Here is a 25,642-nt window from a genome sequence, read left to right on the forward strand (position 1 = left end):
TCTCATTTCCTTTGTTTCCTTCTGTGTTGGTGGGAGTATTATGTTTTTCATATCCCAACATCAAATCTATACCTTCTGAGATTGGGTTTACTTTACAAACTGCTCCATTGTCCTCTTTATCTGAAGCAAACATGTCTTTCCCATTGCTAGGGCTTTTCCAAAATTTATAACTCTTTTTCTTTCCTTTCTTTCTGATGGTTATATTGCTCCACTAAACTGAATCTGTTGGTGGAATGGAGACTTCATGCCCAATATCATTGTTTGGTTTGACCGTTTCTTGCATGGTTTCTAAGATTTGTTCCTCTTTGCTTTCTGACTCTTGGTTTTTTAGATTAAGTTCAATAGATCCAATGTGAATCAATTCTTCCTCCAAATTGTTTATCTGCACCTGATTTGCACTTGTTCCTGTTTTTCCTTCTGGTTCAGAAGCTAGTATCTCCTTCCCTTTATGTGTCTTATGAGACTTTTCTGCTAATAGGCTCTGATCTATTAGATCATTTTGTGTCAGCAAAATTTCATGTTGCAGCTGATTTAAATTAATTATATTTAGTTCCATTTCTTCAATGACCTCTTTTTCTTTCCGACAGTCCATGCAATTCTTGAATTTGTTCAAAGAGTGTAGGTAACTAATTTGCTCTTCTATTTCTGCCTCCTTATATTTATCCCCTTTTTCTTCATTTGTAATACAGGATATCCCTCCTTCATGTGATATCAGATTAATTGTAAGATCCATTTCCTTTCTTGTTGTTGTTTTGCTTGCGTCCCTTTTAGTTTTAATAAGATCTTTAATGTTATTGGTAATTTGTAACTTAATCAAATTAGCGTCTAATAATTTTTGTATTTCTCCTTAATATTCTTCAAATTTAAGTTTATATATGGATCGATTCGTTATTATCTTCTTGTTTATAACTTGATTTTGTTCAGATTTAACCAAAACCCTTATTCTGCTAACTTTATTTGGGTTATCTTCAAATCCAATTACATTTCCTAATGAGTTACAAATTTTATTAATGGTTATTTCTTCCATTAATTCAGATGGGATTTCTTTACATTCCATCCATTTAATCGTTTCCAGATTTTCTATGTGATTTTTGTGGAAATTAGGTTGCCATTAAAAAAATTTAATATGATGTCCTTTGTAAAATAGTGTATCGAATTTCATAATTTCCTCCTTGTCCTATTTAGTTCTACATAAGATAAACCAGAATTTATCTGCAAAGAAGTTAAGAGTACTTACCTTGTCGCACCAAATCATGGCAATTTTGCGTACCAACCTGGATCTCTTCCTTGGCGGACCATTCCAATACACATAGATACCTTTATCCTCGCAGTCCTTCCATCTTCTTTCATTAGACGGATTGCTTATAATTATTTCTTCACCAGATGTGTATTGATCAGTGACAATTTGTTTATGTTCAGCTTTACTCCTTCCTCTGTTCGTTTATTGTTCCATTTTTCGGTGCGGAGGTATGTATATTGATTTTTTGTTTTCATTGATGGTGGGTCTCTTCTTTTCCTCCGTGGGCTACTTCATTGGAACCTTCTGATTTGTGGGGGGATTTCTCAACCATTTTCCAAGCGGGATGGCATTGACTGCTGATATCCATCGCGACTGTTTGGGGAGCTCCATCTGGTAGGAATTCTCCTTTGTTCTAGATCTAGGGTTTGGCTCTAGTTTTGTCGCAGGATTAGATTGATAATTGAAAGATTGTTGCGTTGAGGTTTTTCCTTTTCTTGCATTTGATTTTTGTCGTGTGCGAGTCCGGCTTTTCTGGTTCCTCACTGTTTGCCATCCATCATTTTTGCTATGTGATTGATTTTCGCGGATTTCCTTGATTCGATTTGTATGTAGTTGTACAAATGATTCGAAGCTATTTTTGATAGTTTTGCCATTTTCTTCTTCCTTTGATTTCGACTGCGTGAGGATTTCAAATTTATTTCTGGTTGCCAAGGGGGATTGAAGAGTATTCTTCCACTGGTATGCTGTTAATTTTGAAAAGGCGCGACTGAGATTGGTGAATGATTTCGCTTTTTTCGTCATGATTTCAGAGCAGAGTTTTTGAAGACTTAACAATGTTAGCTATTTGCCTCTTGTGTGAATGTAATGTTATTATTCAACTTAGTTATAATATTAATTTTCTTAATATAGGCAATGAAAACAAAAAAAAATTAATGTCAAAGAAAGAGAGAAGTAGTAATTGTCAATATCAATTTAAATGTGAAGTATAAATTAAATTAAAAGAAAATAAAATAATGATTTATTTACAAATCATAAACTTTTAATCCATTTTAGTCATGTTAGCTAAAATGAAGAAATTTCCTCAAATTATTGATTTAGTAATCAAAATTTATATATTACTAAACAAATTTATACTGCCAATATTGAAAATGGATATATGTACACGTATGTATAATTTAAATAATTTTATATTTATTGCTAAAATATTCTTTTTATCATTTATATATGTATAAATATTGTGTATTAAACTAAGAAAGTTCTTTATTATAAGTAAAAGGGTTTTGAGTTCCCAAATTGTTTAGAGATAGATTGTCTAAGAAAAGAATAAACACAAAATAAAATAAGTTTTAATACATTAGAATACATATTTAAATATACACACCTTTTAAAAATATTTTGAAAAATAATAATAAGTATTTAATTTTGAAAAATCATTAGATATTTATTATTAATTAATTTTCTTATAATCTTCATATATTAGACTTAAATTATATGAACCAATCAAGTGGAAGGAAATTAATTTTAACAAATTTAAAAATTAAAATTCTCACATATAAACATTGCAAATTTTATAACTTTAAATGTAAAATAAAAATACTTCTATCTAATTGGTAGAAATTGAAAAGATTAATAACTTGAGTGATTACAATAGTATTTTAGCCTAGGACAAAGTAAATACAATAAAAGTACTTATAAAGATTCATAAATATTGAATAGAAAAAATTACACTACAATTGATCTCAAAATTTACCATACAAATGATAACTACAAATAACTAAAATTTCTAATCAATAATAAATATCTCATTTTTAATTTTAATTAAAAAAATTCATAAAATTAAACATTTAATAATTAAAAAGTTACTACTTCAATGTTAAATTTATAAAAAGTGAGGGGAGAGTATTTGAAACCACATATCACAGACAGGAAAAATGGGACCATCCGTGTATAACGGGAGAAGACGGAAGTTATGTTAAATGGCACAAGCTACTTGGCCGTAGCCGGTGCCTAATCATCCTGCCATCTCTAGGTTTGCAACTTATTATATTTAATTATTGTGCTGTGCACACGACGCACTTATTTACCAGATTCCTCTGCGACACACTTCATTTCAGCTCTCTAGTATCCTCAATCATCTTTTTCTATAAGCTTGTCCAAGGAGCGCGAAGAATGGCATTGGCACGTATTTTCAGGAGATCTGAGACCAATCAATTAGCATTTGGTTTATCTCAGGTTTTCAAAATTCCTTTTCATCCATCTAAAGCTCTTATGTTTTTTTTTGAACATCTGATTTTCAAGCGAAATGTAAAACCCCCCAAATTCTCAGTTTTTTTTACATTGTGTATATGTTTGCTGGAATCTCAGTTTGCTGCTCAGAGAAATGGAGCCTTGTGCGGAGATACCCCATTTGTTCGAGGGTGGACTACTGCTGCAAGGGCCTTCAGGTTGGTTGATTTATTGCTAGCTAAAATATTTTATAAATAAATTATTTGCAAATGGAAAACATGTAGAAATCAGTGGTGGGCGAGAGCATATGTATTAAATCTTTTATGATTCTGTAATTTGAATACGTTTTAATTCGGTTATAAAGACTCAGACCTCAGATGCTAGCCTAATCTCCGGTTGTTGGTGGGCTGTCATCGAATCTAAACTGTACAGAAAGAATTTTAGGAGTAATACTGTGGTTGCGTTAGGCGATCTACCTAGTTGGGGGGGAAATCATTGAAGCTCGTGAACTGTAAAACCCAAGTCTGCCAGTTAACAAGAGGGTTTGTCCAATTCATCTGGGATGCAAAAATATTGACTGAAACTATATCTAATTAGGCTTTTGTGTGAAAAATCTGGATGATTGGGATTCTTTTATTTGAATTTTAATTAATTTTGAGGCGACAGGGAATAACTTAAAAATTTTCAACTCCATGGGTTTCTAAGTGCATCCATTGGTGCGAGTATGATGTTATGTTTTTCTGTGATAGGCTGAAGTTGACGATGATTGTTTACAGCTTTAAGTTTATACTCGCTGTCAATTTGTTCAAGGGGGAAAATTGCTTGCAACTTTGAATTTTAACATCCTTCATCATACCTTGCCAATTGGCAATCTTATTAGCTGTAATGATTAACTGTATGAGGTATCTTGTCGCTGCTATCTTTGGATCTTGTGATGACTATTGTTATCTGAGAGCATTTTCTCAAGGGGTGGTAAAGTTTTTCTTTGTGAGTTTTTGAGTAGGTTGTTTTTACTCTTGAGGTTGAAATTCTTGTTGTGTAATATTCCCACCCTTGCCATTTGGAGAATAATCTTTCCCAAAATCACTTAGACCAGACAAACTTGTTAAGTTTAATGGTGAACCGTGAGATACATGTTGTACAATGCCGGTGACTATTGAGGGAGGGTATCAGCATGTGCCTATTGAGGGAGGGTATCAGAATGTATGTAATGGTCATAAGAGCTGTAAAAACACAAGGTTTGGTACAAGCACAAGGAAACCCAAAAAGGATTTCAATCAAGACTTGATACATGGAGCATTGGTGAACCAGTCTCTTTGAACTGGAGCCAAAACTGGCATTGGTTTCCCTGCTAATGAAACCCCATTTACAAGACCCAGTTGAAAACTAGTAGGAAGTAGACAAAGTGGTTGCACACTTTTGATGCCATGGACATACTTTTGTAGCATTGTTAAATTAGCCAACCTTCCTATCTAATCAATGGATTATTAGCAATGTTGTTGTTACAGGTCATATACTACACCAGAAAAGGTAAATCATTTCCCTGGTTAGTTTGGTAAAATAATAAACCCTCCATGTAACAAGAAACAAATTACATTCTTTATAATACAGGGCTTTCTTACATGTATAATATGAGTCCCAAGTTCCCATCATTTGATTCCCTGGGATGATGAAGAAATGGAAATGAATAACCATGACCTAAATATGATGTAAATTAAACCTTTCAATAAATTGCAAATCTGTTATTTGGGATTTTATCCCAAAAAATCATTGATATTCATCGAACACTGATGCCAAGCACCAACTCCGTACTTTGGGCAAGCATGCTACCAAACAACTTGTAGGATGCTGCGTAAATTCAATTTGTCAGCATGTTCTGGGTATGAAATTAAGATTTTTAAATAAATACTCAGGGTCACTAATATCTTGTTTTTGCAACCTAGCCACTCATCCAAACAACTTTTTAAAGAAAGCTAAAAACATTATTGCCCAAATTAATCATACACTCCTTTCCTCTTTTGCAATGAATCAGCACAAGATGGTTTCTTAAATCTGAATCAAAATAGACTAACTTCAATAACACAGAATATAAAATCTCACTCAAGAAAAATATAATAGTAAACAGCTCCTACTATATTAATTTGTACCAAGTAATATCTTCAATGCTTCACATATAACATCCTCAGAAATACCCATTGTAGAGCCCTGTCAAGCATAAAATTGATTGAAGATTGTGAAAAATTTAGAATTGTCTAAAGTGAAAAAAATTGCTTAAAATCATAGGTGAAAAAGTAACAATAAAACTAGGCAAGGACCACAATCAATGATAATACAATCTTTCCAGAATTTAGAACCAAAATAATTACAGAGAAACTTATCAAAAGGTGCATCAAATGTTCTTTTATTAGATCGGAGCAAAATGAGGTTCAGGTTGTATCTCTTTTACTCAGACTAAACTAATATTAAAGTTTTTGTTTTGAAGAAGATAAGTGTTAGACAATACACTCAATAATGACTACAGAAATCTAAAAAACCTTCCCAGAAAAAAAATTCCTTCAACTTGGTTAGTTTATAGATAATACGATTGTCATGCCCAGAGGTCTGATGTTTTGAAGGGGAAACTAGAGAAGCTATGCTATGCAGACTTGAAAATAACACAGGTGAAAGGAAGAATAAACCAGAATAAAGGTCCACATTTATTACTGCTTTAAAGGCAAAACAGCCTTCAAGGAGGAAGGTTCCAAACAAAAGTCAACTGGAGAAAGTTACACGGGATTAGCAAATTGATTCCAGTTAGACTACTTAAATGTCCATTGAAAGCCAACCAGAGTTGAGAAATATCAACTTGACGAACACCTGGACAATGAAACTGCTGCCCGTTCATTGAGAAACCTTTTCTTGTTTATGGATTTTTCTAATTTTCCATTTATTTAAATTTTTAACATAAAAGAAATCTCTCACTTCTCAGATGTAACTTTTGAAAGCTCATACTTGCTGATATCTCCATAAATAAATTCAAACAATCCCTCCTAACACAAATTTTGTTGATGTTGTGTGATAATTGAAGGTGGTTCTTGAAATAACGCCTCCAATTGATATTTCTGCTCTTAGTGATTCTTTGTTTTCTTGATGAGTTAATACAATCCGGCATTCATGACTAAATTCATTCATGCCCTCCTAGTGTCAATTTTGTTGATGTGAGTTTTGTGACCACTCTAAAATGCTGAATAAAATATCAAGGACTTTATCCCCTCCTAAACAAGGAAGCTCCGTATTCTAAACAATGTGGCGATTGTGTGATCAAATAAGGCAACCCTAAGGTTTACACTATAACTTGATGAATGTAAAGAGATTTGTTGATAACCACATACGGACTTACCCTACTCATTCAATGGGAGATCAGCCTTTCTAAATGCAAATGCAAGCTCTTCAACTACTTATAATAACATGAAGTGCAAAAGGAATTGGATTTAGGAATATAGCCTAATTCTATCTTTAATTCTAGCAATGCAAGAAACTATTGATAATGAGATAAAACTAAACCAACCATTTGCTTCGCCAAATTAAACAACTACACGAGAAAGTGCAATTCTAGTTCAAATTGCTAACATGCACTCAAATATCCAATTCTGGCACAATCCAAACTAACACTCATTTAAAGTTATGTGCTTGTAATGAGTTTAGCCTAACCATGCATTGTTATTTCCATGCAGCAAGTACCAAAAGGTATGGACCTATGTTAGACCATAAATTAACAATAATATTTTCCATTCAACTAATCAACTACTTCAACTCAACATAAACAAATCCTATTCTAAGTAAGAAAATAGGAAACCATGCAATAGTAGCAATACTCCAAAATAATACAAGTAATTCATGATGCATTCAATATGAATCTACAATTACTTTGGTAGCATTATAGCATCAATTTCACAAGATTTCCCATTACAAATGATTTGACCAAGCCTTATATAGAGGCTCCAGGTACAACGAATTGCTTAGATTGATTCCAGATCAATGACTCAAATTAATCAATAAAACCCTAATCCAACTACCACCTACAAGCATTGAATATTATCCAATAAGAAAATTGTATTGCTGTGAGATACATATCCACTTGAGGATGAACCAATGAGAAAATTCACTGCAGTAAAGCATCAAATGCAATCCACATGTACACTTGGAACAACTTGGTTGATTATTCTTAGACATGTGCTGTGGGAATCCTCTGAATGGTTTAAAGATGAATGGACATCACCTCAGCACGTTTATCTAGCAATCTTTGTGTCAACTCCACTTCTTCACCCTCCTTCCTTTTGGAAATCTTCTCGTTGAGTTGTGTTTGAAATTCTGTGTACTTGAAGTAGTTATTATCTTGTCTTGGCCCAGATATTCCTTCATTACATTGAACTTGTAGACTTTCATCTTCTCTTGCAATCACTTTGTCTTTGAACTTGATTTAGATCCTAACTTTCCTTATAGATGTGTATACAAATCGATCACCACTCTTGGTTGAGATTTCCAACAAATTTGGATTACAACGTTGATCATCACATAAACAACACCTTATTATGAAACATTGAATCATTTTGCAAGCAAAAATGTAAGCAAGGCATCTCACAATCCTTTCCCTTGTAAGTTATTGCACTTGCAACTCCATTTTCCATCTTTATTTCCAACCTTAAAACTCCTTGCTAGCTTGATGAATGACTTGTAAATGCCTTGTTGATGCCCCATGTCCACCAAGGTGTTGGAATCATCCTTGCACATGAAGAGACTCAACCTTGAACATTATTCCATTGTTTGATCATCACCTTCTATGACCATATCCATGAGACCCCATGGGAATATTACTAGTGAGCCACACAAGAGAATTGGGACTAGGTGGAAGAGACCTCGAGAAGGGAGATACTATTGGAATACTAGGATCACTAATAGGGGAGGGGATGAATCAATGATCTATATAAATAAAGAGACTCTTAATCAGTAAAAACTTTATCATAATAATATTAACATTTGCAGCAGATCATAGAGCCACATCAACAACATTAGATGAAACAATCAAGAGATTCAAGATGCCAGTATAATACCATAACACCAATATTTGAGTGGAAACCCCTTAAAAGGGTGAAAAACCAATATAAGCAAATTTTATTAGGCTTCACTGGCAAAATTCAGAGCACCAACTGCTTACAAGTTTTAGGAGCACCCACTCTAACAAGCATCAACCCCTTAAAAACTTTAGAAGCACCTACATCAAGGACCACCAATCCCTTATAAAGATTTAGAACAAAAATCATATCAGAGAGTTACTCTATTTATATGCATTTCATAAAACCCTTCTTTCACATACGGTAAGACATCACATTAATACTTTGCTCCGAACTCCATACAATGTCAACAGGAAGAAAAACATAACTTTGTTATTCACAATCTTGTTCCAACCAACCTCGCTGATCAAACATCATCGTTGCAATTTTATTACAGCAGTTACATGTCATTCAATCTGCATACATTAACTAAGTTAAACTCTTTTTGCAGAGGACTTACTGCAGTATTCATCCCACTCAATAACCAGTTGTAGTCTAACAAGCTTCTGTCAATTTCTATCTCTATGAAATCATTAAAGAAGTATATTCATCTAAGAACTGAATTAACATATAATATATCATAACCGTTTGCTAGCCATTATATGTTAATCATGTCTTTCCATATATCATTGTTTCTTGACTAACAAATTTTCCCAAATCCATAGAGTCATTTCAACTTCTGTACCCACCAAACACAACCGTTAGAATTTGAAAATACCAAAAACTAGAACATCATATCTGCATACATTGAAGTGTGTAATTTGATGTTAATCGTGACCATGAAAATCACATTGACGCCTAGGAACATTAATATTTGAAATAATAATGTTTATAGTCACATCAAAGCTTCTGCACATTTGATCTCTTGACAAGCCATACGGCTTTACTTCTGCCACCACAGCACCAGAAACCAAAAACTTGCACTATATGCTCTTGATTCAACTTTAACTAATATGTCTGCATTATGACACCATGAGAACATGATATGAATTTTATGATGCAGCTTGATGATCATTCGGTGACTGCAACTCAATCCTCAATCTCTTTAAAATAATGAGAATGTTTCATACCCATGTTTAACTCAACTGTTCTATTCTGATCATTATACATATTGAGATCGATCACCTCAACTCACAACATAGATGAACACTTCATAACTCTTCTTTGCTGGCACACATATTAGTCCTGTTATCAAACTTTTTTGTAACCGCCAACTCCTATCACAATAATGACCAAATGGGGATCACCTTGTGGTGTAATGGTGATGTGGTTGCACTATTAATGGTACAACTAAGGTTCAAATCCCCGCGTGGCCCAAACAGTGTGGATACTGGTTGGGCCTGTCCTGATTGTCGTGTGTGGTGATGGCTTGGTGCATGTGTACGGCAAAGTAATGATGATGGAGATTATGGTAATCAGGCCAATTTGCCAATGGAGATAGAGATGACAGTGGTCAACTTTCAAGATTGTCGTTGAGCTAGGAGTGCTCATGGACCCTGTGTTGGACCCACGTTGAGTGCGCTGGTTGTACCCCTCACGCTTGGTGTCCCTGCTGGGCTTATGTGCTCATATGTCTTGGATGTTGGATTCGGGGATGAGATTCCCCAGACTTGTGGCCTCACTTGTTCGTAGCTCCAATCAAAAAGTGAAATATTAATGATAAAAAAAAATGACCAAATGTAATCACCACAAACCTCTAGATAGCAGCCCTTAAACAACAGTGTATATACCAAGAATCTCTCATGACATTACCCATGTAATGCCTCCTGATCACATAACGACTAATCACATAGCATGACCTTAACCCTGTTGAAAAACTCTAATCAAGCTTACCAATCATATCTCAATGTAGCTTGCCAATCATTGCAACAGATACAAATTTAACTTTGATTGAGCTCCACGATGTAATCCTCGGCCAGTCGAGGCGGGATGCGTTGTCAAAGATTTACAATGTGATATCCATGAATTCATATATATAGATAAATAATAAATGAATAAAATAATTATAAGATGTTTTTTTTCCTATTAGATATAATTGAAAGGCTGCTACATCATATGAGTATTATTATACCAACCACAGTTTACAGAATAAACATACTAAGTAAGTCGATCTGTGGCCCAGTCAGATCATCCATTATAACATTGGACCAATCAAAATAGACAAAACAAAATAAAGATCAATTACACTTAATCCTAAAACCAAGCTGCCCATGGAAGATAGCCATCTGACAGTTTGAGCCTAAGTGCTCCATCTCTGATCACATTTGCTGAATTGTTCATTAGAGCTTTCCATGGTAGGGCTGGAGCACGTGGGGCTGCACTAATCATAAGACATGGAGTCCTACCAGCATTGATTTCAGGCACATTCTCTGTAACTACCACCATATTGGGTATGTCGTTATCCTTGACCAACTTGTTAATGATGTTACGTAGCCTTTATCTGTTCTCATTGGGTCTGTCTGCTCCAGCAGGGGCCTGTTTAGCTGAATCAGTTTGATTATTCAGCTCATTAATCTTCCTTCTCAGCTTAATCTAATCAAGCAAAATCTGAGAGGAGAGGACTGTGATATCCCTGAATTCATATGTATGGATAAATAATAAATAAATAAAATAATGATAAAATATTAATAATGTTAGATTTATAATATTGCTATAATCATTGCATAATATATTAATATTAAATATACTATTTAAATTAATAATCTAAATATATAAAGTAAATATATTATGCATTAAAGTAATAATTCTAATACTAATGTATTTGATATAAACTATATTATTAATATAATTATATTATCAATATACTATAATTATTATAATTATTATTTATGTAAAGACGTGACTCTTAGAATGAAAGAGTAAACATGTAAAATAAAAAAACTTTGAGAAATCACCATTCAGAGATGAAGAAATAATAAAAATCTTTAGTATGTCAAAATGGGAATGGCAAATATCCATAATAAATAATTTAGTGTTCTGGCAGGGGACATTACAAATGGTATCAGAGCTCCGATCCTGCCAGCCTATGATATGGCTATTAAAGCTACAAGATTTTGTGATAAGTGTAAAAGATAAGTGATCCCTCTTAGAATTAACAAAAAGTAAGATTAAAATTGCACAAAATCATTTTTCCAGAATACATCTGTGCGTCTCAGCTGCCTGTGCAACGTTACATAAGAATACTTATGCTGTCTGTAAGCCTCGTGAGAGCAAATAACACAGAAAAGCATTACCTCTTTGTATGGGCTCCTTAGGATAGGAAATACCAAGGAGAAATGACAGGGCATATGATATTCATAGCAAGAGCCACCATAATGATACGACAGAAATGTTTTTTTTCTTATAAAAAAAATTGCAGCATGCTTTGGACTCATTGTTCTCTTTGTCATCGATGCACCCTACATTTGATCTACCACAAAACACCTGCTTCAACAAAACAAAATATCAGTCCGGTTTTTAATAGATTCAGTTTTGGTGTTTTTAACAAATGGTCATGGAATTATTGGCCACATTTTCTCATTCTTCCTTTTGCCAAGAGTCAAGCTACTGCTGGCTTTCCCTGGAATGGATCTAATGAAATAATTATGAGCATCCTTGGACTTCAACTGTTAGGTTTCATCAACATGCAGGTTCTGAGATGCATAACCTTTCTCGTTCTATCATCTATTTTTGTATTGGTAACTGCTGCCAGACTTTGTATATCTCATGAAGTCAGAAATGGTGGATGTATTTTTAAAATCTGATGTTGAATACCTCAAGTATCACCCGCTGTCTATTTTTAGATGTATTTCACAGCTTGTGCAAAAGATGAATTTTGAACAATGTCAAACTAAACTGAACTCTCACCACCTTACCATTAGTCATACCCAACCTTATCAGTGCCTTATGCATTAATATAGTTATATTGAGATAATTAAAAAAATTGAGTTTCATATGATTAGCTTAGTCTTCATGATTAAGTGTACTCATCCAGTTTCTGTCAGTTCAAAGGGATCTGCAAGTGACATCGTTGGAGTGGATCTTGTTAACACTAAGTCGCACAATGGAATAACAGAGGGAAATGTAAGTTTCAATTGACATTCTCGAAAATTGTGAGTTTTCAATACACATTGGTTGCAAAATTTTGAGATGATATAAATTGGAAGATAACCCTGACCTGCAGGTTCCTGGAAAATCTCCAAATAGCCATGTTTGGTTTGAAACAAATGGACAACAGTATTTGGCCTGTCAAACTGGTGCACTTCTTACAGGAAAGATGAAAGGAGCTGCGGAATCATATATTGGAAGGAGTGTTGTAAATGGTGCTTCTTATTTTAGTAATATGCAGAGGCAGGCTGTCAATGCTGCTGGAAGAGTTGCTGGGTTTTCCAGTGTTGGTGGAACAGTTGAGGTAATTAGGAGTAGTTGCCATGAAAAATTAATATTGTTAATTTGTCATGTTTAATTTATTATGAAAAAGTGGCGCTCTTCTCTTAACTTTTTTTAACATTTATTTCTCTTGTAGGGAATAGCCACAAATGGTGATGCCACAATGCAAAATGTGGTAAACCCCAAAAAGAACATTAATCGTCCATTATCACCTCATCTTAGTATTTATGAGCCACAACTTACTTCAACCTATTCAATTTTTAATAGAATCTCTGGAGCATTTTTAACTGCTGTACTTTTGTCTGGTCTCCTCTTTGTCGTGGAAATAGGTCCATTATGCCTTACTTTTCCTAGCCTATACCTATCTACATTCGCTGTTGATTTTCCAAAATTGACTCTAAGCTTGTTCAATTTTACTCTGTTAGCATTTTGCTATCACATAGGTAATGGACTTCGTCACATATGGTGGGATCTGGGTTTTCCACTGGAATCATTTCGAGGAATCCGGATTTCTGAATTTCTTATGCTGTGTATAGCTTTCTCAGCTTTTGCAAAGATTATTCAACATATCTATTTCTGAAGAACAGGGTGCAGCCAGTTGCAATAAACTCATCTTCATTGCAGAACATTGGAGGGGAAGTAATAACTTTTGTTTTCCTTAACACTGTGTTGTGCTTTTTCCCCTTGGAGTGATATTTGGCAAAGTTACTGACCGATCTCAAATTTGATTTGTATGGTTTATTAATGAAATATTACCTGTGGCTGTTTTTTCCCTTTACTTCAAAGCTTTGTGAAGTGTTTCATAGTCATGTAGTTGCTCTTTAAAACTGATTAGTCACTACTGTAGTTCATTTCTCAAACAATTATAGGATTAAGGCAGAGATTCTCTCGTAATGGTTGTCAAGAAGGATGGTTGTGTGTTCAATTTAGGAATTGGTGGACACTAGTTGAAAGCCAGCCAATTCAACTATCCTGTAAATATGCACTACACAGATTTTGCAACTCATAATGCTAAACCTGGGTACTATTGCAGCTTAATATTGAGCATAAACTGTTGTGTTTTAATTGGTGGAAATGACAGCAAGCCTTGATGCTTGATATGCTTATAAGATATTTTAGGGTGGAGTTCCCAATAGTTGAGTGTTATTGAATAGTCGTGATAGTACTTGTTGATTTGACAATATTGCACCAACACTTATGACTTCAAAATTGTTACCATTGTTGATGACTATTCATAATTGAATGAAATGTATTCCTTAGATTCTATAAAGCAATAAATCATGTGATGCCACATCAGTGCACTAATAAAACATGAATTGGCGCGGTCTCACTTTTTTTGGGTCTCTTTGAACAACTTGGCAAAAAGCATTTTGATGTGACATCATATTCGATGACATAGTCCTCAAAGCTGTAGTTATAAGTAGCAGACTTGCCAAGGAAGCTGCTGTAAAAAATTGGGAGTGATTTTTTGAAATTCTCACATTAGATTTTGAAAAGTGTAAAATTATGATGCTTAGCTCTTGAATCCTCTCCTCTACGAACATAATCAACATCAAGAATCTCTTAATATCATTCTTGAATCCAATTTGTCAAATTAAATGATGACAAGGTGAACAAGTGGTATGACCACAACAGAGAAGCTGATGTTTATCTTACATGGAATTGAAGAGTAATTCTTTTTGTTGAAATTCAAAGTTAGTTATATTCGCTGCCTCCAGTTCACTTACAGATTATCCGCGTCCAGTTCACTTACAGATTATCCGCTTCCAGTTCACTTACATACATGCTATCATTCTTTATTTGAAACCAAATGTACTTTGGTCATACTCATTTGTAGAGCAGTTAATTGTGTCTCAATCTGTCCCTATGTATGTTTTTCATTAATGCATTAATAGGCCTTATTAAATAATTATTTATATTAATTGTTAATTGTGTCTCAATCTGTCTCTACATGCTTTTTCATTAATGCATTAATAGGTCTTATTAAATAATTGTTTATATTAATTGTTTGTGAAACTGCACAATAGAAGAGTGTCCGAATCTCCAAATTAGATGGTAATTCCGAAGCTAATATCTTGTAAATTTAAATTTAAATTAATAAATTTTAAAATGGTTTTACAAAGTTAGAATCTGATATGATTAAAGTCAATGCTTCAAAAGATAAAATAGTATGAAAAGAATTTAAAAATGAATGCATGAACTGCAACTGCAAGCTAGGAGTGTGAGTATATATAGACTGTGAAAAGGGAGGACGGAACAAATATTCCCAATGAGGATTGTATGCGAAAAGCATATAAAAGAGAGATTAATTAGACTATAGATGATGCGTGCAACCCATCATTCGTGGTAGTGTTTTTAAAACTAATTTTATTAAATTTAATTGTAAAATTAGATATTGAAAAAGCAAAATCTACTAAAAAAATATTTTCCCTAAGTTTAGTTTAGATGGTTACAAGGACATTCAAGTAACATTAAAGAGAAGAAACATAAATGCTTAATAGAGAGACCAAAGACCTCTATAATAAAGAGAGGAAGGAAAATAAGGTTATAAGGTGAAGCCTCTTACAACTTGTTTGTTACATTCCAAATTTTGACATTGTTTTAAAATTGCTCATAGTCGTTGGTTTTAACAGATTTTTCTTTCATGATCATGTGAAGTAGATAGTTATTTATATCCGTTGTATTAATTGTTAATGAAGATGGTCGTTCACCATTATTGTTAGATGATGTTTAGCAGTTGTTTGGTTTTGGAATTATGGTTAATAATTTAAAAATATTTATCTGAAAATTATTATGAAATTGTTATTATGTGAAAGTGTTTCACGGGTGATTGCAGGAGAAAATGAAGGGAGGAAGATTTTATGCACAAATGGTCAACTTATTAACCTTTTACCAAAATGCATTTGAACAAGAACATCACCAATAAAAAGCATAGCTCTTAGTAACCCACAAACCTTCTTTTTAGAGTTGGTGAATTCATGTAATGTCTCCTCCATTAGATTTCATTTAAAATATGACAGATCTCTGCATATTTTGTTGAACAGACTGCGGGCCTTGTCTTTGGTTCAACATATTTCATGTACCAACATTATTATACATCCAAACTACTTTGATGTACCCCCACCAAATGCTCCACTTGGCTCGTACTTGTAGCCATGATGTTTAATAGAGATTTGCACTTCTCATGTCTTTCGAAGGATGCCAAGACTTTGATATGAAACTCCCATTATGGTGTGATGAGACCACAATGCTTGTATCATTTGAGCCAATGCCACTTGTTTAAGTTGATTCCATTAAACAATCTCTAATATGCCGATTATGATTCCACATTACAAATCTGTTTTGATGAGAAGACTTTCCCAATCTTTAATTGGATCTCCTTGGAGGGTTTTAAAGCATTTCTTAACAAAGTAGTATTAGAGATCTTGTTGCATTTGATTCCATGGGACATCATCTTTTTGCAATATTTGGTCAAATAGTTATCTTGGATACAGTTGTTTAATCACTAGATTCCTGATTACTTATGTTGAATCAACTTTGTTTTGAGCTTTTAAAGGCTTGGCAATTTGTGAGACATGCCAACATCTACGTTGTTGCCAATTGCTTTCGCTTCAAAAGATTTTGTAAATCCTTTCATTACTCTATTATGGTTTCTCAAGTGATATTGTTGTGATATGTTTATCACATATTGTGGAATCATTGGTATATGCCATATGATAATGACCTTTGTATTGCCCCCAAGTGCTCATTACACTGCAAAAAAAAAGATTTGTAATGTTTGCTCGGTCTCAACTTCTATGCTCATTGCCATTACACATTGTCTATAAGTTCCTATGCTTCATACAATCATCAAAAAAGATGCGTTGATCATGAGCTCAGCTATTTAAGCTATTATATTTAATAAGAATTAAACTCCATCATGCTTCTATACTTTGCCTTTTTGCTCAAGCGGATGATTATACATTTCTCTTGAATGCTAGTTGATTTCTATTGGGTGCTTGATGTTCAAAACGAAGGCAACCATGTAGAGCAACAACATAGCAAGTTATATGACGAACGAGGCTTCCTACTTTTAGTGTGATGTTTAAGCCGTTTATGGCTACCTTTAAACATCACATGCCAAGGAAGAAATTAAGCTTGCAAAAAAAATCAATTTTGTCTATTTAACACTTTTAATCTAGGAATCAAGCCTTAGAATGTGATGTTTAAGACATCCGCTACTTTCACATATTATTTCCATGGATACTTGAGTCCAAACTTGCCATGTATCACACCTTTGTTAATTTCCAATCTAAGAGGTATTGGGTTTGGTTCTATGACCTAAGTATTTTTCCAATGAATTTCACATTATGTGTACATGTTGGACAGAACTTTGCAATCACGATATCTGATAATGCCTTATCTTTTATGTATCATATTGGCTTTTCCCCGAGCTGCAATCATTACATCGTGCAGATTGCCATATCTTCAAGGCATTCTAATCAAAATTTATTGTGCTTTTTTTAATGCTCGTGTGCCTACTCTTTGAGCCCATACCTTGCTCAAACAACGAAATGGTGTGGTTTGTATGAAACATGGAGACACCATTAAGGCATTCTTTGTTCTGCAAGAATTAGACCCTAACCTAGATTTCTTCTACACACTAATTGTGCACCCTTCCTCATGTTTCGAGCATTCATCGTACCATATGCAGTCCTTGCATTGAGATGAAAAGAGTATTTCTATTCTCCTGCACTTTGGAGCATGCCATATAACTAATTTTTATTTGAGAATATTAACCTCTTAATTTTAGTAAGAGGTTAAGAGTTGTCTCTAAAATACGTGTTTTAGATCTATCATTTAACTTTTTTAGTTTTTGGAGGTTGATGTTTGGTGTTCCAAACATCTGTTTGAGGTGCTTTTCTTAACTCTAGAGAGATTAAGAATTCAAATGAAATTATATGTTTTGACCTCATTCCTTAACCTCTTAATGTTTCGATTGAAAATGCGCATCTTGAGAACTTTCCTTAAATTGTCATAACTTGAGACTCAAGTGTCGAATTTCAAAAATTCGAGCTAGGTGGAGCTAGGAATGAGCCAAAGACCTTGGAATCACTATATCATCATAAATTTGATAGGAGAATGATAATTATAGGGCTCAAAGTTGCATAGGATAATTTTTTTAAAAGTTTGGGTTGGGTTTAATGCCAAGGCAACAAAGTGGATTTGTGATTTTGAGAATTTTTGCACAATTTGAATATATGTAGCTTACCATGTATATATGAATTCCAAAATAGTGAGTACCATAAACATAATTTTGATGCTTAAATTTTTAATCAAATGCCAATAGGGGGAAATCTAATGAATGTGGGAGCTTGATTTTTTAAATAACTTTAAGATTTTAAAGACCTTGGCTCTTCCTTGTATCTTTTGATTTTGGAGGAAAAGGCAAGATAACATCTGAAAATAAACAAATTTTTTTTTCTAATACTATGTTTTTATTTTTTTTGATTAAGGAAAACAGGTTTTGAAGGGAGCCTGAAACCTTTTACAAATCATAAAATTTTCAATGAAACCCAAACCATACAAAACTACAAATCAAAAGTGAAATAGGTCACCTAGCAAGACACAATGACCAAGGTGGCATTGCAGATAATACAATACTCATTAGCCACACAAATAGGTTTTGAGCAGGCACTTGAAGCCCGATGGTAAAAAAGAGGAATAAACTGTAAGTCCCTTACCATGTTAGATAACAAAGAAACAATAGGCCAAAAGAGCCAAGAAAACCAACGAAAGGGACAACCATAACTCAAGCTTTCCCTTTCGGTCCCAACTTTTGAGAACATAAAGCCATGTCAAAAGGAGTGGAGGGCTTGACCTTTTTCCCTTTAACCGTGGTCCATCCATCCTCCACCAAACTAGCTGCCTTCTGCCAAGAAAAGTCAGCAACACCACAACCATCCCCTAAAACCCTCACATTTGGGGAACAAACCACAACAGAAGAACAATCAATAACCTCCAGAGATGGGGCAACAATATCCAGAGACAAAGCCATAGGTGGGACAACAGTCGAATCGCCAGAGACAGAATCCAGACGAGGGTGAACGGTCACCATTGCCAACAGAAGAATTTTTTTGAACCGTGTAGTGATCATCTGAAACCCTCTTCCACCAAGAAGGAGACTTCTTTGGTCTAGATTTTTCAGACGAGCAGTGAGCAACAAAGTGGCCGGTCTTGTGGCATATCCTGCATTGGAAAGGGATGCCCTCATAATCAAGAGGCTAGTTCCAGGGGCCATGCAGAGATTTCAACTTAATCATTTTAGGGAGTCCCTTGGAGATGTCGATCTCAACCAGGATACATGCATATGTCATCCTATACTCATTGGAAGATGCGATATCTACCAACAAGAAGTCCTTGAGGGCTTCCCCCATCGCCTCCAGGTCAGAATCCACCCAAAGGTGAAGGGGGAGATTAGGCAACCTGACCCATAGAGGGATCTTATTAAAAGATTTTGTTGATGGGTCAAACTCCTTATACCAAGGTTTAGCCATCAAGGGAAACTTCTCCCCCCATGAGAAACCACGATGCAGGATGACATTTCTGTCTTTAGTAGTTTCAAATTTCACTATCTTTATTATGAAGCTAGAATTACGTTTTGATTATAAGAAAGCACACCATAATTATTTAATAACAATAACACAATTCATAGACTTCTGAAAGAGAACAATGTATGATAAATAAGAGCTCTAGTTTATATAATTATGTCATGAATTTACACAAGCTAAGCTAAGAAAGATAATAGTTTGAAGCTCTAGAAAAAATGAACATAGAGTGCATATACGCTTCATTGTTGATGGGAGAATAAAGTACAAAAGGTCATGAATGCAAAAAAAAACATAATATATAAATCTCTTTGTGAGAAGCACTTATTAAGACGTGCTAGAGTAAAAATATTGCTAGATACTCTTATAGTAAATGAACCTTGTCAATTTATTGCGCCATCATGAAAGCATTATCATTGCAATTAGTTGGATGGATAAGAAATAGGATGTGGCTGTCTTGTCCATTATTGACGCAAAATATATGAAAGCTACTTTGCTTGTAAATAATCCATTTGGGTTAAGAGGTTGTGTCAATTGTTAGAATCAAACAAAGTGCAATGACAATTTAGTGTGACAATTAATTGGTAGCAATATTAATTGGTGAATGCTAAGTGGATTTTTACTTTGACAACATTCTAATTAATGGAAAATGCAATTTACCTAGATGATAAAGTAGTGGTAGTATTATTTGGTAATTTTGTTTATTATTTTTTGTTAAGAAAATAGGTTTTGAATGGCCCTTAAAACCCTGTACATATAAACTAAAAGATTAAACCTCTAAGCCCATAGAAACAAGCATAAACAAAAACAGATAGGACTAGGCATCAAATAAAGGCCAGCCATGAAAAGACAAAAGCCAACAACAAAAGGAAAGCTAATAACAACAGGAAACACAAAAAACAACCAACACCAAAGAGACCAAAGGGAACATTAACCCATGTTCTTCAGGAGCTCTGCAACCGAAATTTCTAGTTGGTCCATCTTGCTTGAAACATCTTTGGTTTGTGTTACCTCAATTGAGAGAAAAAAATCAATCTTTTTGATAGTAGCCTTGGTCCTCTTCCCAAGTCCATCTTTATTATCAATAGGACCCCCTTGATCATCAAGAACTTTAATAGTGGCTTTCTCCTCAGGTGAATTCTCTAGCTTTCTTATGAGAATCTTAATGTGCTCATTGGACGCCTTAAGAATATTGTAACTCTGATTAACAATGCTTCTCAAAGTGTCCCATATGTTGTTCACCTTATTTTCCAACTCTAGAACTTTAGCTTCCAACATGTAGAAAGACACCATATCAATTAAAGATCCCATACCAAGGCTTTCCTTGTCAACAATATTATCCTTTTGATTATTTATTTTACCCTCCAAGGCCACCGTCCTATCATTGATATCATTGATCTCATGGAATAACCATTTAATGGACCCAAAGTTATCCAACATGTTTTTGGCATTGTGGAGAACATCCATATTCACCTCTTTGCTGGAATCATTGAGGATCAACATCGAGGGATCAACAAGTTATTTGAGATCAACCTTGCCAGGCTCTCCACTTCCCCAACCATAAGATCATTTTTTTTCTCTACAATATCAAACCTCACACATTTCATATCCATGCTCTTCTAGATAGTTTTCCTGCCCCTAAGAGGGGAACTAGACACAAGCGAGGGAAGAGGGGTCTCTTCAACAGGTGTCTGATCCTGCATAGAAGGTGAAACATTCATACCTTGGTTTTCCTTGTCATCTAGGGAGAGTAATCCCCATAATAGTCTTGAATAAGTTTTAAAGGAGTATCTGTGACCAAATATTCACTCTCACTTCCTTGTTCCTTGTTTTGTCTTTTCCTAGAAGGATGGATTCTCTTGCTAGTTCCCACCTCTTCAGTATCAATCTCCATTTCATCATCTTCCTCATTTAATCATCAGAGGAGATGACCACTTTGGTTTATTTCTTGATCATTGTGCTCTTCTTTCTTCCAGGGCTCACTTTTCTCTATTTTTCTTATTCCTCTTTCCATGTTTTTTCCTGTTAGAGCCCACTTCCTCTTCTTTAGTTTCCATCTCCCCCCTCCCTCATAATACTCCTCATCAGAGGATATATCCATCCTATTTCTTAGCAGGAGTAATTTTATTTTACTTTTTAATAAAGATCACGACAGTTTTGGAAATAGGACCCTTTCCCCTCCCCTTAGATTTGGTAGTATCATCTTCATTTGAATGCATTCCCTCACTATCTTCAATGTCAGAATAGCCCTGGGACTCCTTCAACTCCTCCAACTTCTCATCCACTGCACTCTTGTCCTCAATAAATTTCCCAATAGAGTGAGCCTTAATATGCTCATAGATTAGTAATATGAGATCATCATGGGGAGGAGTTTTAGAGAGCTCTTTTCCCCTCATTCCATTAATGCTAGCATTCAAAGAAGAATACAAATAGAAAAGGAATTGAAATCTTTATCACATGCCTATGATGATTCAAAATGGAAAAGTGATGGGAGAAAACCCTAGTAAAATGACCATACAAAGTGACATATTATACAATGTCACAAAGGACAAAATGCCAAAGCTTCTTAATATATTTGGATTGGAAGTAAGTTTTACCTTAAGTTTTGATTAGGGCTTCATTCTCACCTGACTCCTTAGGAAATTCATCAATTGTAGCATCATACAATTTTTGTTCTCTGTAAAAATTCCTTCCCACAATTGGGATACCCTATACTTTGGAAACAAGCTTCACAATCACATTGACACTCTGACCATGTTCCACATTCAACACGCCTTCATTCCAATTCTTCAAGAATAACTTCATGACTTCTGTTTGCCACCATGTAGCCTCTCCATGAATGTAGTCAGGTTGCCTCTCTGTAAGATCCTCCAGACCTTCGTACACCTTCTCCATTCCTCACAATTAGAGGGTTCCCTCCTTGCATTGCCCACCCATATTCTTTCTTTTCAAACCACTCTCTAAAGATATACTAGTGTATTATTCTGATCATTCATAATAAATAAATTTTGATTCATTTTGATCAAACTTCCTTCTTATCTATCTAAAAGTCTATCTCAGATAGAGTAGTATGATTCAATTCTAGAGCTAAAGATCGTAGTTCTCGACTGAGCAATCAGAAAGATTCTGTAAAAGTGGTAGGTTTAGGCATTGGTTCTCCATTGAAAATGGCACCAAATATTTTTCACGAGTGTCCATATGATTAGATTTTAAAGTAAGTATCTCGTGTAAAATATAAGCAACACCAAAATCTTCTAGAGCCCAAACTTCCATTTCTCCTACTCATTGTCCTCCTTTGGAGGATTTTCCTTTTAGAGGTTGTTGTGTAACCAATGCATAAGGCCCACGAGAACGTGCATGAATTTTTTCGTCAACTTGATGGCACAATTTCAATATATAAGCTATTCCTATTGTAACAGGTTGTTCAAAAACCTTTCCTGTTCTTCCATCAATTAATCTATGTTTTGCAGGATTATCAGTTTCAAATACCCATGGACTAGCTGTTTGCTCGCTAGCTTTATAAAGCTCAGAAAACACTAGTTTTCTAGAAGCTTCTCGCTCGTACCTTTCGTCAAAAGGTGGAAGTCTATAATGTTTGTTCATTAGTTTTCCTGCTAAACCAAGTAAACATTCAAAGATCTGTCCTACATTCATTCGTGAAGGTACCCCTAATGGATTTAATACCATGTCCACTGGTGTTCCATTTTGTAAATAAGGCATATCTTGCCTGGGCAATTTTTTTGAAATAATACCTTTATTACCATGCCTTCCTGCTACTTTATCACCCACTTGTATTTTACATTTTTGTAAAATATATACATGAACTTTTTCTATAATATCGCCGAGATAATCGTCTCCCTCCTCCTCAAACTCCTAAAAGCATCTCACATCGATAACTCAACCTTTTACACCTTTAGGGACTCTAAAACAATTTTCTTTTCCAGTAGGTGCCTTAATATCAAATAAAGCTTGTAATAATTTTCCTTTTGGAGTATTTATTAGTGAGTCTTCTTCTGCTTCCAGTATTAATTTACCTACTAATATATCACATGTTTCTATCCAAGATCCTATCATTACAATGCCATTTTCGTCCAGATGACGGAGTAAGCAAGCATTTAAATGAGGTATTTCTCTAGTTATTACTTCAGGGCCCTGGTCTGTAAAATAAACTCCAATTTCGTATCTTATGATCTGAAAAGAAGTAAAAATATCTTCACCAGACGTTCACTAATAAGTATTGCATCTTCAAAATTGTATCCTTCCCATGGCATATAGGCCACTAAAATGTTTTTTCCCAAAGAAAGTTCTCCCCCTGCTGTAGCTGCGCTGTCTGCTATAATTTGTCCCCTCTTTACATATTCCCCTTGGCAAACTTGGGGTTTTTAAAGCATACAAGTATCACTATTAGAATGTTGATATAGAATTAATTCTGTTTCTATATTGTCTCGAGCAACAGATGAAGTTATGATTATATTTTCACCATCAATATACTTTATTTTTCCCCCTTGCTTGGCTATAGCTACACTTCCTGAATCTAGAGCTACTTGACCCTCCAATCTAGTTCCAACAATACACTTCTTAGGTTGGACAAGTGGAAGTGCTTGACGCTGCATATTAGAACCCAATAAAGCACGATTTGCATCATTATGTTCGATAAAAGGAATAAGACAAACTCCAACGAAAAAATATTGGGAAGGGAAAATACTTCTGAAATGAATTTGGTCCCATGCAAAAAATAAAAATTCTTGCTGAAATCGAGCTACTTTCAATTGTTCCTCTGGAACCCCTTGATTTAATGCCAGAGGATTTCCTATAGCTATTCGATAGTATTCATCTTCTCCCGGTAATAGATAAACCATATGGTCTTTGTTCGATCTCTCAGATAGCCTATAGAATGGAGTTTGCAAAGAGCCGTAATGACCAAGCGTTGCATAAATAGATAACGATCCAATAAGCCCAACATTTATTCCTTCGGATGTCGTAATTAGACAAATACGTCCATAATGACTAGGATGAATATCCTGTGTATGAAAAGTAGATGTTCAACTTGTCAATCCTCCAGGGCCCAAAAAGCTCACTTTTCGACTATGAACTATTTCTGCCAATGGATTAGTTTGATCCAAAAATTGTGATAAGGGATGTAACCCAATAAAATTTTGAAAAGTACCCGTTAATGAAATGAAAGTTTCCAATTTAATAAGAGTTATTCTCTTTTTAGCATTGATTGATACAGCAGGTAATATAGTTTTTTCAACTGCTTCTCTGAAATCATATAGAGCTAATCGTGATTGCTCTTGTAATAAATCTGCTACAGAACAAATATATCGATTTTGTAAGTGATCTATATCATTGGGTGTACCTACTCCAAATTGCACTTTGATAAGGTAATCCACAGCAGCCAATATATTGTACGGTAATAATAAAATTTTGTTCTTAGGTATATCAAGACTTAGTTTTTTATTCAGTTTTCGTCAACCCATCTTTCCTAATAAACATTTCGTTTGAAAAAATGTTGTTACTTTTTCATCTATAGACTCAAAATCCAGTTCTTCTTCTTCTTCTTCTCCTTCTTCTTCATTTTCGTCACTTATGTAAAGTTTTTTATAAAGTTTTAAAATAGTTTTCCGCTTCTCGCCATACCAATCATACTTGTATGTATAATACTCCTTCGAATATTGGAAAAATGCTTTAACATTCTTATAGTTAAAAATCGCTTCGAAATTTAGACCCATAGCCAATAAAAAAAGTAAAACATATATATATTTTTTGTTTATACGAATCCATATCTTTTTTATTTTATTTTATTAAGCTCTAATCTTTATCTTCCTCCCCAATCTGAAATTATTGTGCCAATCCAAATAATGTTTCCCGACGGTTTTCGTTGCCAAGTGTAATAAATACTGGGGCTTCTTACTATTTGATTGACCACGACTCTGTAATTTCCATTTATTACAAAAGTTCCTTTAGAATTCATCAAAGGAATATCTCCCAGATATAAAATCTGGTCCTGTATTTCACAAGTTTTCTTAGTTTTCTTAATCAATCTTGCTGGTACATATAATTGACAGTTATATGTAACAGACATATATACAACATCTCTCTCTCTTTAATGAAAGGTTTTGTTAATTTAT

At 34.4% G+C, this 25,642-nt stretch overlaps 1 protein-coding gene across 1 annotated transcript; it reads left to right on the top strand.

The window, feature by feature from the left end:
• Window positions 1-2,098: 2,098 nt before the first annotated feature.
• On the top strand, window positions 2,099-13,962 carry LOC149536928 (uncharacterized). The gene is made up of 5 exons (XM_089805887.1): window positions 2,099-3,472; window positions 3,605-3,684; window positions 12,540-12,618; window positions 12,719-12,946; window positions 13,061-13,962. Exons 1-5 carry the CDS (start codon window positions 3,410-3,412, stop codon window positions 13,502-13,504), a joined length of 894 nt encoding a protein of 297 aa, XP_089662013.1. The 5' UTR covers window positions 2,099-3,409; the 3' UTR covers window positions 13,505-13,962.
• Window positions 13,963-25,642: the final 11,680 nt, after the last annotated feature.

This window comes from Cupressus sempervirens, chromosome 10, assembly GCF_028749045.1.
Source record: "Cupressus sempervirens isolate cs-2001-9-10 chromosome 10, ASM2874904v1, whole genome shotgun sequence".
In the NCBI taxonomy this organism is placed as follows: domain Eukaryota; kingdom Viridiplantae; phylum Streptophyta; class Pinopsida; order Cupressales; family Cupressaceae; genus Cupressus; species Cupressus sempervirens.

Coding starts and splice junctions, on each gene's coding strand:
- LOC149536928 (XM_089805887.1), top strand. CDS start 3,410: ATGGCATTGGCACGTATTTTCAGGAGATCTGAGACCAATCAATTAGCA. Junction 3,473..3,604: donor TAGCATTTGGTTTATCTCAG/GTTTTCAAAATT, acceptor CTGGAATCTCAG/TTTGCTGCTCAGAGAAATGG. Junction 12,619..12,718: donor ATGGAATAACAGAGGGAAAT/GTAAGTTTCAAT, acceptor CCTGACCTGCAG/GTTCCTGGAAAATCTCCAAA.